Source organism: Gobio gobio, assembly GCF_949357685.1.
Source record: "Gobio gobio genome assembly, chromosome: 7".
Lineage (NCBI taxonomy): Eukaryota > Metazoa > Chordata > Actinopteri > Cypriniformes > Gobionidae > Gobio > Gobio gobio.
The window spans coordinates 27,063,586-27,078,249 of NC_137103.1; the positions used below are offsets into that span (position 1 = coordinate 27,063,586).

The following is a 14,664-nucleotide window of genomic DNA, read 5'->3' on the forward strand; positions in this document are numbered from 1 at the left end:
ACTGATCGCCGAGCTCGGAGTTACATAACATTTCAAATCAGCAAAACAATCTGACATAAACTGTCCCATAAATGTTTTCTTATGCTCAAAAAGTGTCATAAAAGCCTATTTTTCAGACTAGACCAGCCATTGCGCATGTGAAGCTTTCAACGGCTGCTGCAATGACTTAGAAGTAATAAGAGTGAACCGTCTTTCTATATCTATAGCTCAAAAGTTTGGGGTTAGAAATATTTTTTTGATTTTTGATTTTATTCTTCAAGGACAGATTAAATTGATTAAAACACATTATTAAACACATTTATAATATTACGAATCAAATAAATGCTTCTTTCTAGTCCTGAAAAATGCTTTCATCTGTGATAATAATAGGAAATGTTTCTTGAGCAGCAAATCAACATATTAGTATACTTTCTGAAGGGTCATGTGATACTAAAGACTGGACTAATGATGCAGAAAATTCACATGAATAAAATACATTTGAAAATATATCCATTCCAAATAGATAACAGTTTATATCAATTGTAATAATATTTCACAGTTTTTTACTGTATTTTTGATCAAATAAATTCAGCCTTGGTGATCAGAAGAGACTTCTTCCAAAAAATCTTACCGACCCCAAACTTTTGATAGGTAGTACTAGTGTATTTTACTTCATTTTGTTTCTTGACCATGTAAGAGCTGCTATTGAATTGGGTGCAAATAAAATCACCTCTTATTGGTCAATGACATTGGTTAATGTGTCTTATAGTGCCACCTTCAAGCAGTCACCTCTCTCCTATTGAAACCAAAGTGGAACCAAGCATTTACCACTATAAACTTGCTCTCCTCTGGTCCCACAGACTGCACAGAGGAAAATCAGGGAGATCATCCAGCAGGTGAAACAACAGGAGCAGAAGCACCAGCAAGGCGCCCCCGTGACACACCGCTCCAAGTGACCATCAGGGCAGCCCCAGCGGGCACCTGCCAATGAATGTAGCCCTCCCAACTGGAATCAGACCAGACCGGATGCAGGGGACCGGCCGGGCAGACCAGCAGCCGTGGGATCAAAACCAAAGAACTTCTTTCTAGGGGAGATGAAGGAGCCAAAGGCAGAAGGGCTCTGAGTGCACTGCCAGCTTGGGGAGGGAGGGGGGAAGGAAAGAAGCACAAGGAAGACAACTGTTCCTTTTATTGTTGAAACACACCCTGACTGAGAAAAGAATAGGTATGGGGCGTCTGTTATCAGGACGGGACACATCACTGTCACCCCAAGTAACAATTTCTTTAGAAACTTCTTAATTTAGGCTTAATATAGGGTTAACAAAGATAAGACGCTCCATTAACACGTGTACACTGATGCATTTTGACTGAGTTGTGTTGCTGTTTTCTTGGGTAGGTAAGTGTGGGTGTGCACTAGCAGTTGGTGACCGATTTTTGTTCTTTTTTTGATGCTCAGATTGCGATTTCAATGATCCTCAGCAGTATTGTCACCAGTACACTAGAACAAACATACTGTAATCTGAAGCAGAAGTACGATTCTTCTTGTTTTGCACAAGCCATTGGGCGAGTAGTGCACATATGCGGTTGCGTACGCATAACATTGTTTTTCAAAGTTCTTTGATGATGGGATGAGAATGTTGGGACATGGAAAAGACTGAACGTTTACTCATATCTTAGCCTGTTTGCATTTCAGGACACATCATCCAACGCAACGGATCCTTGTTACTTAAGCCTGTGTGTGCCAACGGATGCAGTTAAAACATTTCTTACTGTGCATATCTTTCATTTTTTTAGCTTATCATTTTTAGGCATTTCTATCCAGCTCTTACACTCCCTTTTTATTTTAACGCCAGTGTTTTTTTGCGGCCTCTGCATTTTGTCATTTTAAACGCCGCCACATTCTTGTGGCGGTAGTCATTACGAGTCGGAGTAGGTATGTAGTAGATGTGGATTAGGAGGCACCACCCCTGGTTTGCTTTAGGGGGTATGAAAAGAATATAAAGCGAGCACCAGCGCCTGAAAGGCAGCGCACCTTTACTGACTTGACATCGGGCAGAAGCGAAATCGAATGTGCACCAAGAACTCTGCCTTAATCTATGCTGAAAGCAAACGAAAAGATGGGCGACTCAAAATGTGATTGGAGGGTCAGGTTGATCGTGGGACGAGGAGGCACCTGTGGTACACACACGACCGCGTTTGGCTTTAAAACTCTTTGTCAGGGAGCTTTCTAAACGGCATGACAGCTGTGAATGTACAAAAAGCAGCCTTTTAGAGAGAGCACCACCCTGTCATGTTCAGTGAGCTGGTTGGTCAGCAAGATTGTTTTTGTTTTGTTTTATTTGATTTTTTTACCAATACTGGGGCTGTTTTGCGAAACTGATCGACTATTTCAACAGGATGTGCAGGCATAGATATCCCTTTGTGCTTTATTTTCTTCTTCTTTTTGACCATGGAAGCTCGTGGCCTTAACATCACCGGTCTATGACATCACAGACAGCTCCCTCGCCCAATGAGAGCTAAGCCTCATCTTCCAGACGCAAGGTTTATGCCAATACGCACAGCTTCCATTTGTGTGTATGCGTGTGTGTGTATATAGATATATATATAAAGAGAGAGAAATATTTATGAATCTATTTTTTTTTCCTATTTTGTGAGGAGAGCTATTAATAAGAAACAAACGGAAAAAAAGTATTTTTTTTTTGTTTTTTTGGTGGAACACTGCCATGTTATTCTGAAGGGAAGTGTTTATTTTCTTGGAAGTAGACTATGAATATTGGTAGTATACTAACAGTAAGAACAGTAATGAATCAACGCAACACTTTGATCAGAATGTGATTGGCGCGCATGTCAGTATTGTGATCTACCTCAGGCGTCAGGGTACCTCAATCTTAATTTCCCTTTTTTTTCTCCCCACATTTTGTATGCCTTGTAAACTGAAAGTTTTCTTTTTTATGATAATAATAAAAGATCAAGAAAAAGACTAGTCTGAAGTTTTCAGGTCCATCTGACAAAGAGGAATGGATCTTAAAGCTTTCAAAACTCTATGCGAATTTACGGCGTTATTTTACCGATCACAACCTCGTGATTTATAGAATGTGTAACTGAGGGGTACTTACCTGTTCGAAAGGGGTTCCGAATGTGGATACTGTGTACTGACGTCTAGATCAGTGACAAATGGTTTAAAAAAGACATGTATAATATCTTAATTCAAAGAACTGCGTTACGTTGTCTAAAGCGTAAGCCAGCTTTCTCTTTACATTTTATAAAAATGAGTCCAAATTCAGGAATTACAGTAAGACCAAATTTTTTAATTGAGTTTTTTCTATCAAGGCCTTTCACAAAACAAACCTGGTTTGATATGAAGAAAAATAGAAAACAAAAAAAAAATACAAAAATAAAACAGCTCTGTTTTCTTGATGTAATAATTCACAGAGTCACTGTGTTTGTTTATCGTAATCACACAAAAATCACAAATGCAGGTATTTTTGTCGCCTCAGATCTGCTCAGTGGATCTGTTGCCGGTTACTGTACATGCGTGTTACCTCTCAAAAACCGAGGCCTATGTCAAATCGAGATAGAGGACAGTAGACGGTCAGGTCTGAGTACTTGTACTTGCAAAGCTGGTTTGCTTTCACACAGTAATTCACATGATTTGTCTGTGGACTGAACCGCAAGAAGTCCCGCTCCATAGTTTTTCGGTAGGGGTGCGTTACCGTAGACCTGTGTAAATCGTTTTTTACCTATGAAGAAACTTATCCACAAAGAGTAGCACAGATGTCAGGTGATCACGGTGTTTCTGTTAGTAAAGGTTAGAGGCTAAACACGGTTCTTGACTCTGTGAAGGCTCGTAGCCAAACGAGGCCGTCAATTCCCCTGAATGATAGACATTCTGCTTAATCTCAGGTGTTTGCTCATTGATGGAGTTCAGGTTGTGTAGCAGTATGGTAACTCGGTTCACTTTTAAGTGTTATTGTAACTAAGACGCGCCACGCTGTCGATAGACACCTATCTAACGTTCTACAGTGGTTCTTAACTTTTCTTAAAGAGTTTGTATTTCAAAGCTTTGTCAGGTGTGCATCAGTCGTGCATCAGTATTTAACTTTACGGAAGCATTAGTCAATACGTGCATTAACTAACATCAAACTGTTATATTGTCTCTGTAATCTGGTAATTAAACTGTCTCGCTATCCATTACGATATCCTGTAACATAACGCTAGGGATAATTGAGGTCTTTGCATTATCTTTAGGCCATAAGTCATAGCTAATATAAGTCGAACGAATCAGGTCAGTTTAGGGTAGCTGTTGTTTGTAGTCTTGGCATGAAATTTCTGTGGTCTGCTTTGGGCCCTAAAACCTTTAGGGTGAACGGAGACTTAAAGTAGGTGCTGTTCTATGTTTTTTTTTGATATTCGGTTGATATTAGAATAGACCACAAATGCAGCTGTAGTTGCTCACAGTATGTCGACAGCATTCTAGTTGCGTTTAACTCGGGATGAGAGCAGGAAATCAGAGCGATGCATGAGAAATCAACACAAATCATAGGCTGTGAAAACTTCTTTGCGCCTTTTCCACGGCAGATCCATTCCTACGCAGCTCTCTAGCTTCTCACGTTTGTTCATTGAGCAATGTGAAATGGAGACTGGGCTTGCTGCACTGCCTGCTGTGTCCCCTTAGCTGGATTGTGGGTAGTGGGGGGGGACTGAGAGCTGATCTTTTTTTTTTTCTTTGCTAACATGTTGTTTTGAAATGTAGGCGAACTGTACTGCTGATCAACATGGATTTGAGCAATAAAAATTCTTTATAAAATTCTCGTGTCTGAAGCTTATCTTTCTTGGCCAGGGGTATCCAGTCCTTCTCTTGGAGGGCCACTGTCCTGCAGAGTTTAGCTTCAATCTTAATTAGACACTTACGATTAGACTCTTCCCCAAAATTGCGTAGCCCTTGCACTATGGCTGGTGACTGTTTCCCAGACAGCAGCTGACTCCGAGCCGGATTCGTCTCCGAACCGGCAAATCCGCGTTACAATCAGCTTTGTTTCACTGCTCTAATACGGATCCAGGCCGGGTTTTCGTGGGCGGGAACAACAGTCACAAAGCAGATTCGGGCCACATTTGGGCCAAATCGCCATAAAGGAATCCGCATCTTGTCCGGATGAGTAAAAACGGATCCGTGCCGGTATTGGCCCCTTTTGTGCCAAAAGACACTTACGAATGGTCTGGGCCAGATGATTTTTGCTATCTGGGTTCGGACACAGTCCTAGAAAAGTGTGTTGGGGCAGGTTGGAGCTAAATTTTGCAGGCCCTGCTGGAGCAGGATTGGGCACCCCTGTTATTGGGTCAAACAAATGCACAAATCATAATGTGATGGCACCCCCTTTTAATTTAAAGCAGCATTCATCAATTGTGCATATGAATGCTTGTTGGAAATGAACAGCATGCAGGTGTGATTAAATGTTCCCACAGAAGCTAATGGAATGAGTTTATTGTCAGACGGTTGAAGATTGATCACATCTTAAACAGCTTTACTCACATGATTTGGGTGTTAGGTGAATGAAAATACTGCATTCTGCTCACAGCGTTGCTAATGCCACTGGTACATAGAAAAGAATGTGCTTTAATTCACCATTTAAACACTACCAAGTTGGATGGGCTTTCAGTGACTGGGCATGACTTCACATATTGGATGTCTGCCTTTCCATATAGAAAAACCCATAGTGCATATTTACAGCTTGATGTTCCATTTTAATATTTATACAAGTACCCCAACATGGTAAAAATATATAATATTTTCCCACTCAGTGAGGTAGTTCAATATTTAAGGCTAAGTTCCACAACAGTAACCCACAACCAAAATCCACAATATTCCTATTATTAGAGTCTGTACAAAAAAGGATGGTATTAAATACCTCAAATATCTATACTCTGATGCAAAATCACGTCTTTTATACCACAAAAGCCTGTTATGGACAGCTGATGTGCATTGGAATAAATGCACAGTATGTATAGTAAACTCTGTGATTTGTACATTAAAGCAGGATTCAGAATTCAAGACCAGCAACATTACAAATAGACCTAATACAAGATCGCAAAATGGCAGAAAAAAGGTCCTTTCTCTCACATACATTACAATCTGTGCCTAAAAAGACACAGCAGCCTTCCAAATAAACAATATGTAAAAAAACAAATTACTCTTCAATTTTTAGAAAATGTTAGGCCACAATTTTTTTAAGATTTTAGAGCTCTTAAAAAACACGTTCAGTCCAAACGGTAACCACCTACAAAGTGACTAAGTAGGATCGGATCAATGACCCCACACTGTCCCTTATCTGTCCTTCTTGTCTTGCCTGAGACCATTTGTTTCAAGGCCGTCCAGGCGGAGGTGCCGAGTGCTGTATTTACGGATCAGAGCTCCAGGCAGCAGGGCAACACAAGCAATAAGGAGCAGTTTCAACCCCACACTCCAGGAGAATAAGTCATCCAGAGAGGAGATACGAGACAGCATTGATCCCGTCTGGACGCAGATAAAGTTGTATGGCATCAGGCCTGAAAGACAAATAAACAGGTTTCAAATAAATGCTACAAATAATCAAGGGAAATGTTCTTCATATAACCGTGCTTACCAATGAAGACAGCCATGAAGAAAAGAGTGACGGGAATATTCAGTATTGGGGAGGTCATGTTTAAGAACCAGTTTGGACTCATTGGAAAGAATCTCAGGAACAGCAGAAAAAAGAACAAGCTACTTCTGTTTTCCTCGACCTGGAAAACATGTTTGTAAAGTTATGAATAAAAATCCAGTGATGATTAGCATACTTTGTGCTTTCAGACATCGTAGAAGACACGATAAGTAGATGTACCTTTTTCTGCAGCATAGCCACCTTGTCAGGGAACAGCCTTACAATGTACTGCTTGCCAAACGCTTGGGACAGGAGGAAACAGAGAGTGGCACCTACTGTGGTGAGGACACAGGCGAGTAAAAGACCACACCACGTCCCAAACAAGGCCCCAGCCAAGATGTTCTGGGGAAAACAAGTCATACACTTGAAGTAGAGTCAAAATCAAAGGATATGAAGGTGTATGTTATACATAGCCGTCCTGCTGTGTCGATAATATGGGAACGCTGTTTGTGTGGAGGGGTCAAATTAAACCCTATTGTTTTCCAAGCAATTTGCTGAAAATAGACACCAAAACACTAACATCTATCGCAGATTGTCAAAGACTTAAAATATATATAATTTTTTTTGTTATGACTACTTGTAGTTACTATTTGCACACAGGTGAAAATGACTACAACTCAGTATACATAGCATCTAACATTATTTGTGCAAATAGTATTTATTGCTATTTGTATATAATGTAAATAAATAACCTCTGCCCTTTTGTTACGGAGTGAGACAAAAGGAGTGAGACGGAAGACACTGGTTTGTGTACAACAGCAATAATATAGGGGTAAAGTGTGCGGCAGAAATACGCCTTTTGCCGAATTCGCTCTAATCCCTTTTCCCATCATATATCAGATCGGAAAGGCATTTTTATTTAAAAGAAAATATTTGAAAAGTGGAAATAAAGTGTCGATTAGGTGTTTTTTATCAGTTAGGGGGTAGGTTTAGGGAGGGCTTTACTGTCCCAATAAGACGGCATTCATTTAATAATTTTAACAAATATAATAATTTACACTCTGTTATTGTTGCATACTGTTTCATGTGGAACAACACTGAGGTGCAAATAGTATCTGCCACTTTATAAGTATAAATATCATCCAACTAGTGTAAATAGCAGATCACTAAGAAATACTGCTATTTTCACTTAGTGCAAATAGCATCTATCGCTATAGCCACTGCCTTTTTGTTATGTCTGGTTCTCAAAGCCTTGTGTGAGTAAAATGGGTTTCTCAAACTTCTTGTCAGTGCTGCAACTGTCTAGTATTTGAGATCCAAAAAACTAACAACTGTGACTCAAATAGACGAAGAAACAGAATTCTTGGTTGGTTCAGAAGATGGGTCTTCAATTGAAATTCTTATTCTCAAACATTTTATATTTTGGTCTTTGACAAGTTACAATAAACATTTTCTGTTTTTTGCCCGGCCCAGTGATAATATTTGACACATTCGCATGTAAACCCTTAGGGTTCATTTTGATCGTAGTCACCAACATTTGTACAGCATTTCCAAAATCCATCGGTGTAGAACCTTTGCATGCAGATTCATGACCTTCATGATTCCCGGAAAGAAATTAACAGTTTAAGCAGTGTTTCAATGTGGGTCAAATTGACCCGCAACACAATAGGAAAGATAAATCCTTTTTAAGTGTACATTTAAGTATGATGTTTCAACTGTGTGTAAGTTGTGCTCTTACTAAAAAAGAGGATCCGGGTATGGCAAAAGCCTGCTTGTAGATGTAGGCACTGCAGAAGAGTAACAGCACATATCCTGTGTGCTCTGTTTTATAAAACTGCAACAGCTCTGCCATCTCTTTCAGCTCATCCAGGTCTGATGGGAACTTCAACCTGGACCAAAATAAAGTCACATGACATTGGTAAACTTGCAGGGACAGCATCTCTGGAGATTAAGACACTATGGTAATAGCTCAAGAATTGGCCTTTTTGCAATGTTTACAGCCCATTGTTTACTAGCCTAAAAACTCTTTATCAGAGATGAGGAAATTATATCTGGTTCCCTTTTGATCCTGTTAACTCTCATTGCGTTAGTTGCTAACGCTATGGGGGAACTCTTTATCACCAAAATACTGAAGCCTGATCGAATCACGTTTATGTACCTGCAAATGACATTTCAGCTTATCAAAACAGACTGAGAAGAAAAGAAGCCTTTCTTCTTGCCGTGGAAGAGCCCAGCGGGGGATTAACCAGTGCTTCTCCCCTGCGGCCATCAGCCAAATCAAAATTTCACACCTGAAAGAGCAAATATCAGCGACGCTTGGTTCAAAATGTCACACCACGAGTGCCCTGCACACCTCGGGACAAGCACAGTGAAGTACCGCTTATCTGGGCCATGCTGAAGCCACGCTCACCGAGACAAGCTGCTCTCGCTGTGCTTGCGGATCGCTTTCTAACAAGAAAGGAGTACAGCCCTTTGCGCTCTCCAGTTTCCTTCCTCCCAGGAGCCTTGTAGGAAGAAACAGCTGAGTCGAGGGGGTTGAGCACCGAGCAGGGGGGGTTTCAAGTAAGCTCACACCGGCTCAGTTCCCGTGTGCCTCTCTCTCCCCACAGACTCCCTAGTGATCTTCTCCTATTAAGACCAGCGCCCCTTGTCTAGTGTAAGCAGCTTGGTCCCCTTTGGGGGTTTCAGAGGTGGAGTCTGCCGATGATGCCATGTCATTGGTATCTTCTGATGCGGAGGAGTGCCCCCCTAGTGGTGCTGGAGAGCCACCTCTAGTTCAATCTGATGGTGATCAAGGACCCTGATAGGATGTCAGCCCAGTCTCTCCATCGAGCCTGTTCAGCTTTGCTAAATGCCTTGCTGGGGCCCAGAAATCGGTGCAAGCCATGCACCACTTCCTGACAAACCAATCCAGTTCAGCTGTGTCAGGCTGCTCAGCCTCAACCAGAGCCTGAGGTCAGACAATGCCCCTATAGCGGTAATCGCTTCCCCCTTCCTAAATGCCAGGGTCCCGGCCTGAAGATAGCGGTGGATCCTGAGCCAAAGACGAAACAACTCTGATGTGCTTGCCATAAAAAGGGGAAGGCAAGGTCCCGCTGAGGCCAGACCACCACCCAAAAGACTCCCAAAAAGCCTTGTTCAGTCCTGGGCGCTGGCAACAACGTGTTTGCCGTCAGTGCTGGGTCTGCCCCCCAAAAAGTGTGTGCACCCAGGCAGTTCATGGCTGTTATAGCAAGCCAAAAAGAGCACTTCTCCTCTTCCAGCCGGTCCAGTCCCTTGCCACCAGAATACAGGCCTGGGAAGCCATTCCGGGTGTGTCAGGATGTGTCTGGGCCCTCATTTATCAACAGTGCGTAGAAAAGGTTCTATATTTTGTCCTATGAATGAAATTTAGAATGTGTCTCAGTACAAGAAAATACGTATTTATCAAACGTGCGCACACAGTTCTTACGCACATGAGTTGTTGATAAATCCCACATGTGCGCAAGTACCATGCTCGTTCACGTTCACGGTCAATAGCATTCAGAAACGCTTCCCTTTAAAAATCACATGATTGTGTTTTTTCCTCACCGCTATAATGGCAGAGATAGCAAAGAAGAGGAACTTGACAAACACAGAATGAGTCGCGCAATGACGTTTAACAAAAACAAATATGCATCGCAAATGATTTGCATGTTAACAGACTGAAACACTTTTCTATTTACATCATGAAATACGTTGGTTGATGGTGCTTTTATGGCGATGTGGGTGCAACTATGGCTCCAATTATGTATGGGAATCTGGCGATAGCATGAAAGCCACATTTTATTTCGGCTTGTTGAGGACTTTGGTAAGGATGTAGGTTGGGGCCAAGGAAATAATTGCATCCAACATTAGCCACAGCTGTCATTTATAGGGTTTGACACCAATTACACATTGTGTTTAAAACTAAAAAAATTATAAATTGAGTGATTTATAATTAAAGGAAACACAGGACATATGTGGATTACTTAATGCATGCTGTGACACTCTTAAATGCTTTTTATGTGAAGTGTTGCTATTCTACCACTAGATTCTCTGCGTAAGCATGCTCAGATGTGTGCTTATATTTACACACATTTTTACATACAAGTACAAGTTGGTAGATCCCATACGAGTTGTTGCTTGTCACTCTTCAGTTGAAATATTCTGAGGAAAATGGCATTCTGAGCCGGTTTATATAGGCGAATGGCCATGCCCGTTTTGGTGGCCTGATATGCCATGTTCATGCAGGTGCAAAATCGCTTCGGTTACTAACGTAACCTCGGTTCCCTAAGATGAGGGAACGAGTATTGCGTTTGCTAAACGCTTATGGGGGAATTCCTTTCCTCGAGATATTGAAGCAAATTTTTATCCAAAAATACCTTTTACACGCAGTGCAGCTGCACAACTCTCAGCAGGAAGCAGCTGCGTGCTGATTGGCTGTGCCGCTGCAACTGCAGCAACCTATAGCGAGACCGCGGGGCGGGACGGACCAATCAGGTCCTTCTAAATTCCCACCACAAGGGGCAACAGAATTTGCATAGCCAAGGGTATATAAGACCCTGTCTCGCAAGGTTAGTCAGGTTAATCGACTGAAGTGACTCCTGAGCAAGTAAGCAAGCACGGCAAGCAAACGCAATACTCATTCCCTCATCTTAGGGAACCGAGGTTACGTTAGTAACCGAAGCGTTCGCTTACGAGAGTACTCTCGTATTGCGTTTGCTAAACGCTTATGGGGGACCAATGCAAAACGCTGTGCTTGCTTAACGGCTCAGGCCAACCTAGGTGGGCCCGTAATATGATATCAAGAAGTCCCAAAATGAGCCAGACCTGAGTCGGGCCCTTAATGAGAATGAACACGATATACGTGTAATAATATAATGTATAGACCAGACATAGTCGGGCCAGGAATAATGAATGGCCAGATAATTCGAGCCGTATAAGGAATGTGCTTATGACTTATACAATATTTAACCCAGACCGGACTTTTCGAGCCTTAAGGGGTTAAATCTGTTTACACAGCAAGAAGCCCAGCTTGTAAGGCCGGAACATCTAAATTATAGAATCTGATAAAAGTGGACGGGGAGGCCCAGCCTGCCGCCGCACAGATATCATTCAGAGAAATGCCAGTAGACCAAGCCCACGAAGAGGCCATGCCTCTAGTAGAATGGGCTTTGATGCCTAAAGGGCAGCTGAGATCTTTAGACTCATAGGCCAGTGAGATAGCATCCACTATCCAACGTGACAAGGTCTGCTTTGTAACCGCGCACCCTCGGGTGCAGCCGCCAAAGCATACAAAGAGCTGTTCAGTTTGCCTGTAAGCAGCGGAACGCTCTATGTATATTCTCAGCGCTCTGACAGGACAGAGCAAATTAGCATCTTCTTCATCTATCGGTGATGAAAGTGCTGAGAGTGAAATTACCTGTGCTCTGAACGGAGTTGAAAGCACTTTAGGTACATATCCATGTCTTGGTTTGAGGACGACTTTGGAGGTCTTGTCCGCGTCCTTCATTTCGGTTAGGTTGAGCCACAAATGGCGCTCCAACACAGTCAAGCTGGCCATACATCTGCCGATCGCCTGAGCGTTGGCCTTGGTGGCGCGCAGGGCCAAGTCAGTGGCGCCGCGCAGATCCTTCAGAGCCTCGTTATCAGGGACAGACTCATCTAGGGAACGGAGGAGTTTGGCCTGGAAGACCTGAAGCACCGCCATCGAGTGTAGCGCTGACGCCGCCTGGCCGGCGGAGGCGAATGCTCGACCGGCGAGGCTGGAAGTAGTGCGGCAGGCCTTGGAAGGGTGCACAGCCTTTGACTGCCATCCTCTGGCGGAGGGCGGGCAAAGGTGTGCAGCGACGACTTCCTCGAGGGGAGGAAGGGCTTGGTATCCTTTTTTCTGGGCGCCATTGACCACCGAGAGCGCTGAAGAAAAAGAGGATTTGGCGCGAGAAGAAAATGGCGCCTTCCACGACTTTGTTAGTTCCTCGTGGACTTCTGGGAAGAAGGGAGCAGGCCTTTGAGTGGTCGGTTGATGGCGGTTCTCGAAAAACCACTCATCCAGTCGGCTTCTCGTGGGCTCCTCGGGTTGAGACCAGTCAATGCCGAGGTCGTCCACGGCCTTCGTGAGCAGGCGCATAAGCTCAGCGTCGACTGAGGTTATGGCGCCGCTGGCAGTCCGCGTCGAAGTGGCGTGCTCCGAGGCCGTATCCGACCACCCGCTTTCGGATGCAGCAAGGGAAAGGCTGTCATCCTCTTCCTCCTCCGGTCCGCCGAAGGAAACAGTAGCAGCCGCCAGGCGAGGGCAGCTGTGCTGTTCCTCGACGAACAATACGGGCGATGGCGAGGCACGCGGGGACATGCCCGGCGTGTGCTCGTCAGAGCGCTCTGGGGGCCTCTGGTCGCGACGTTTCTTCTTCCGTGGCTCGAGAGGCTGAGAGCAAGGGACGGGATTCGGGTCGAAACTGGCGAGCCGAGCCCAAAGGGTCTGCAGCGTCAGTTCGTCGCACTCCGGGCAGCCGCCCTGGTTGAGTGCAGCCTGCGTGTGGTCTCGGCCGAGACATGACACGCAGATGATGTGCCAATCCTCGTCCGCGATAAAACCTCTGCACGAGGCGCAGGAACGAGACATTTGAAACAACGTCTCGGCTCTTTTTGAAAGTGTAAACACAGAAGGTATTAAAAGGATATGTGCCGGATGGCGCAGCTGGAAGGCAGGCTGAAGGCGGAGAATCCGACGTCCTCAGGCTGCAGAGTTCCGCTGGGTGCGTGTCGACGGCAGGCTTCGATCCGGAGCTCAGCGAGAGCAAGTCGCTGAAGAAGAATTAATCTGACTAACCTTGCGAGACAGGGTCTTATATACCCTTGGCTATGCAAATTCTGTTGCCCCTTGTGGCGGGAATTTGGAAGGACCTGATTGGTCCGTCCCGCCCCGCGGTCTCGCTATAGGTTGCTGCAGTTGCAACGGCACAGCCAATCAGCACGCAGCTGCTTCCTGCTGAGAGTTGTGCAGCTGCACTGCGTGTAAAAGGTATTTTTGGATAAAAATTTGCTTCAATATCTCGAGGAAAGGAATTCCCCCATAAGCGTTTAGCAAACGCAATACGAGAGTACTCTCGTAAGGGAACATGATTCAATGTATGATTCAGTATTTCAGAGAAACAGTTTCCCCATAGTGTTAGCAACTAACTCCATGCTCGTTTCCATTATCTAAGGAGCCAAGGTTACGCTAGTATCTATTCCTCATTTATTTAATACAAAATATAAAAAGAATAGTGGTTTAAGACATCTAAGAGACATATTGATAATATATTTTAGAAAAAAAACATTAAGATAAAAATAAATACATAAAGAGAGGAAAAAAGCTGATTAAAAGCTATCCTAGAAATGAGTCTTAAGATAATATTGAAATAAATTAAGAAACTGAGTTTCTCTAATATGAGTAGGTAGAGTATCGCAGACAATAGTAGTGGGTGTTCACAAATAATCTTCTGCATTATCATGGCAGCAACAAAACAGATCTAATTTCACTGCCAAAGGACAAATGACAGCTGGAGACAAGGACAAAATAGAGAGCATCCATTTTAATAAAGCTTTTTTTACACTATGCAAGCTATACATCCTCAGAATGTTTTGCATAAGACGGGTAAATCACAATTCCAGCTGTGAGAGCTGTATATATCGAAAGACAGACCGTAGTTATGATCACATGCATTAGACAGGCACACCTGGAGGCTGCAGTCTCCATTTCACTTTGGTTGTCTTCACCATTAGATTTAGCCGTGTCTCCTTCATGGTCCTGTTTAGGCAGCTGAGGTCCAGGGGGGAGATAAGAGGAGAGTAAATAAAGGTAAAATGTAGCCGTCACTATTACAGCGATCAGTCCAGCAAGCGAGCGCATGACGGAAAAACTACTAGAGGGCGCAGATACTGCATGTCCAATTCACTGCGGATAACTTCCGGGAACGAAAGTACGAATCCTACGTAGGCGAAGGCCATACTTATGAATTTGAATTAGTCTATGTGGCCGCTGATTGGCAACCTTCTTGGCGTGCATGGTCTCGTGATCTATTTAATA

General features: G+C 43.5%; 2 protein-coding genes across 5 annotated transcripts in view; one reads left to right on the top strand and one right to left on the bottom strand.

The window, feature by feature from the left end:
- The window catches only part of igf2bp2a (insulin-like growth factor 2 mRNA binding protein 2a), a 63,453-nt gene extending 58,665 nt beyond the window's left edge, over positions 1-4,788 (top strand). For all 4 annotated transcript variants that reach the window (XM_079821718.1, XM_079821719.1, XM_079821721.1 and 1 more), the window contains exon 16: positions 840-4,788. In XM_079821718.1, coding sequence (XP_079677844.1) covers positions 840-935 — 96 coding nt within the window. In that variant the 3' untranslated portion in view covers positions 936-4,788. The remainder of the gene's footprint in view (positions 1-839) is intronic.
- tmem41aa (transmembrane protein 41aa) lies at positions 4,730-14,559 on the bottom strand. Its single transcript, XM_079821722.1, has 5 exons — positions 14,315-14,559; positions 8,335-8,485; positions 6,837-6,998; positions 6,600-6,738; positions 4,730-6,522 (listed from the first exon to the last, which is right to left on the bottom strand). The coding sequence occupies exons 1-5, from the start codon at positions 14,485-14,487 to the stop codon at positions 6,302-6,304; spliced, it is 846 nt and encodes a 281-aa protein (XP_079677848.1). The 5' UTR covers positions 14,488-14,559; the 3' UTR covers positions 4,730-6,301.
- Positions 14,560-14,664: the final 105 nt, after the last annotated feature.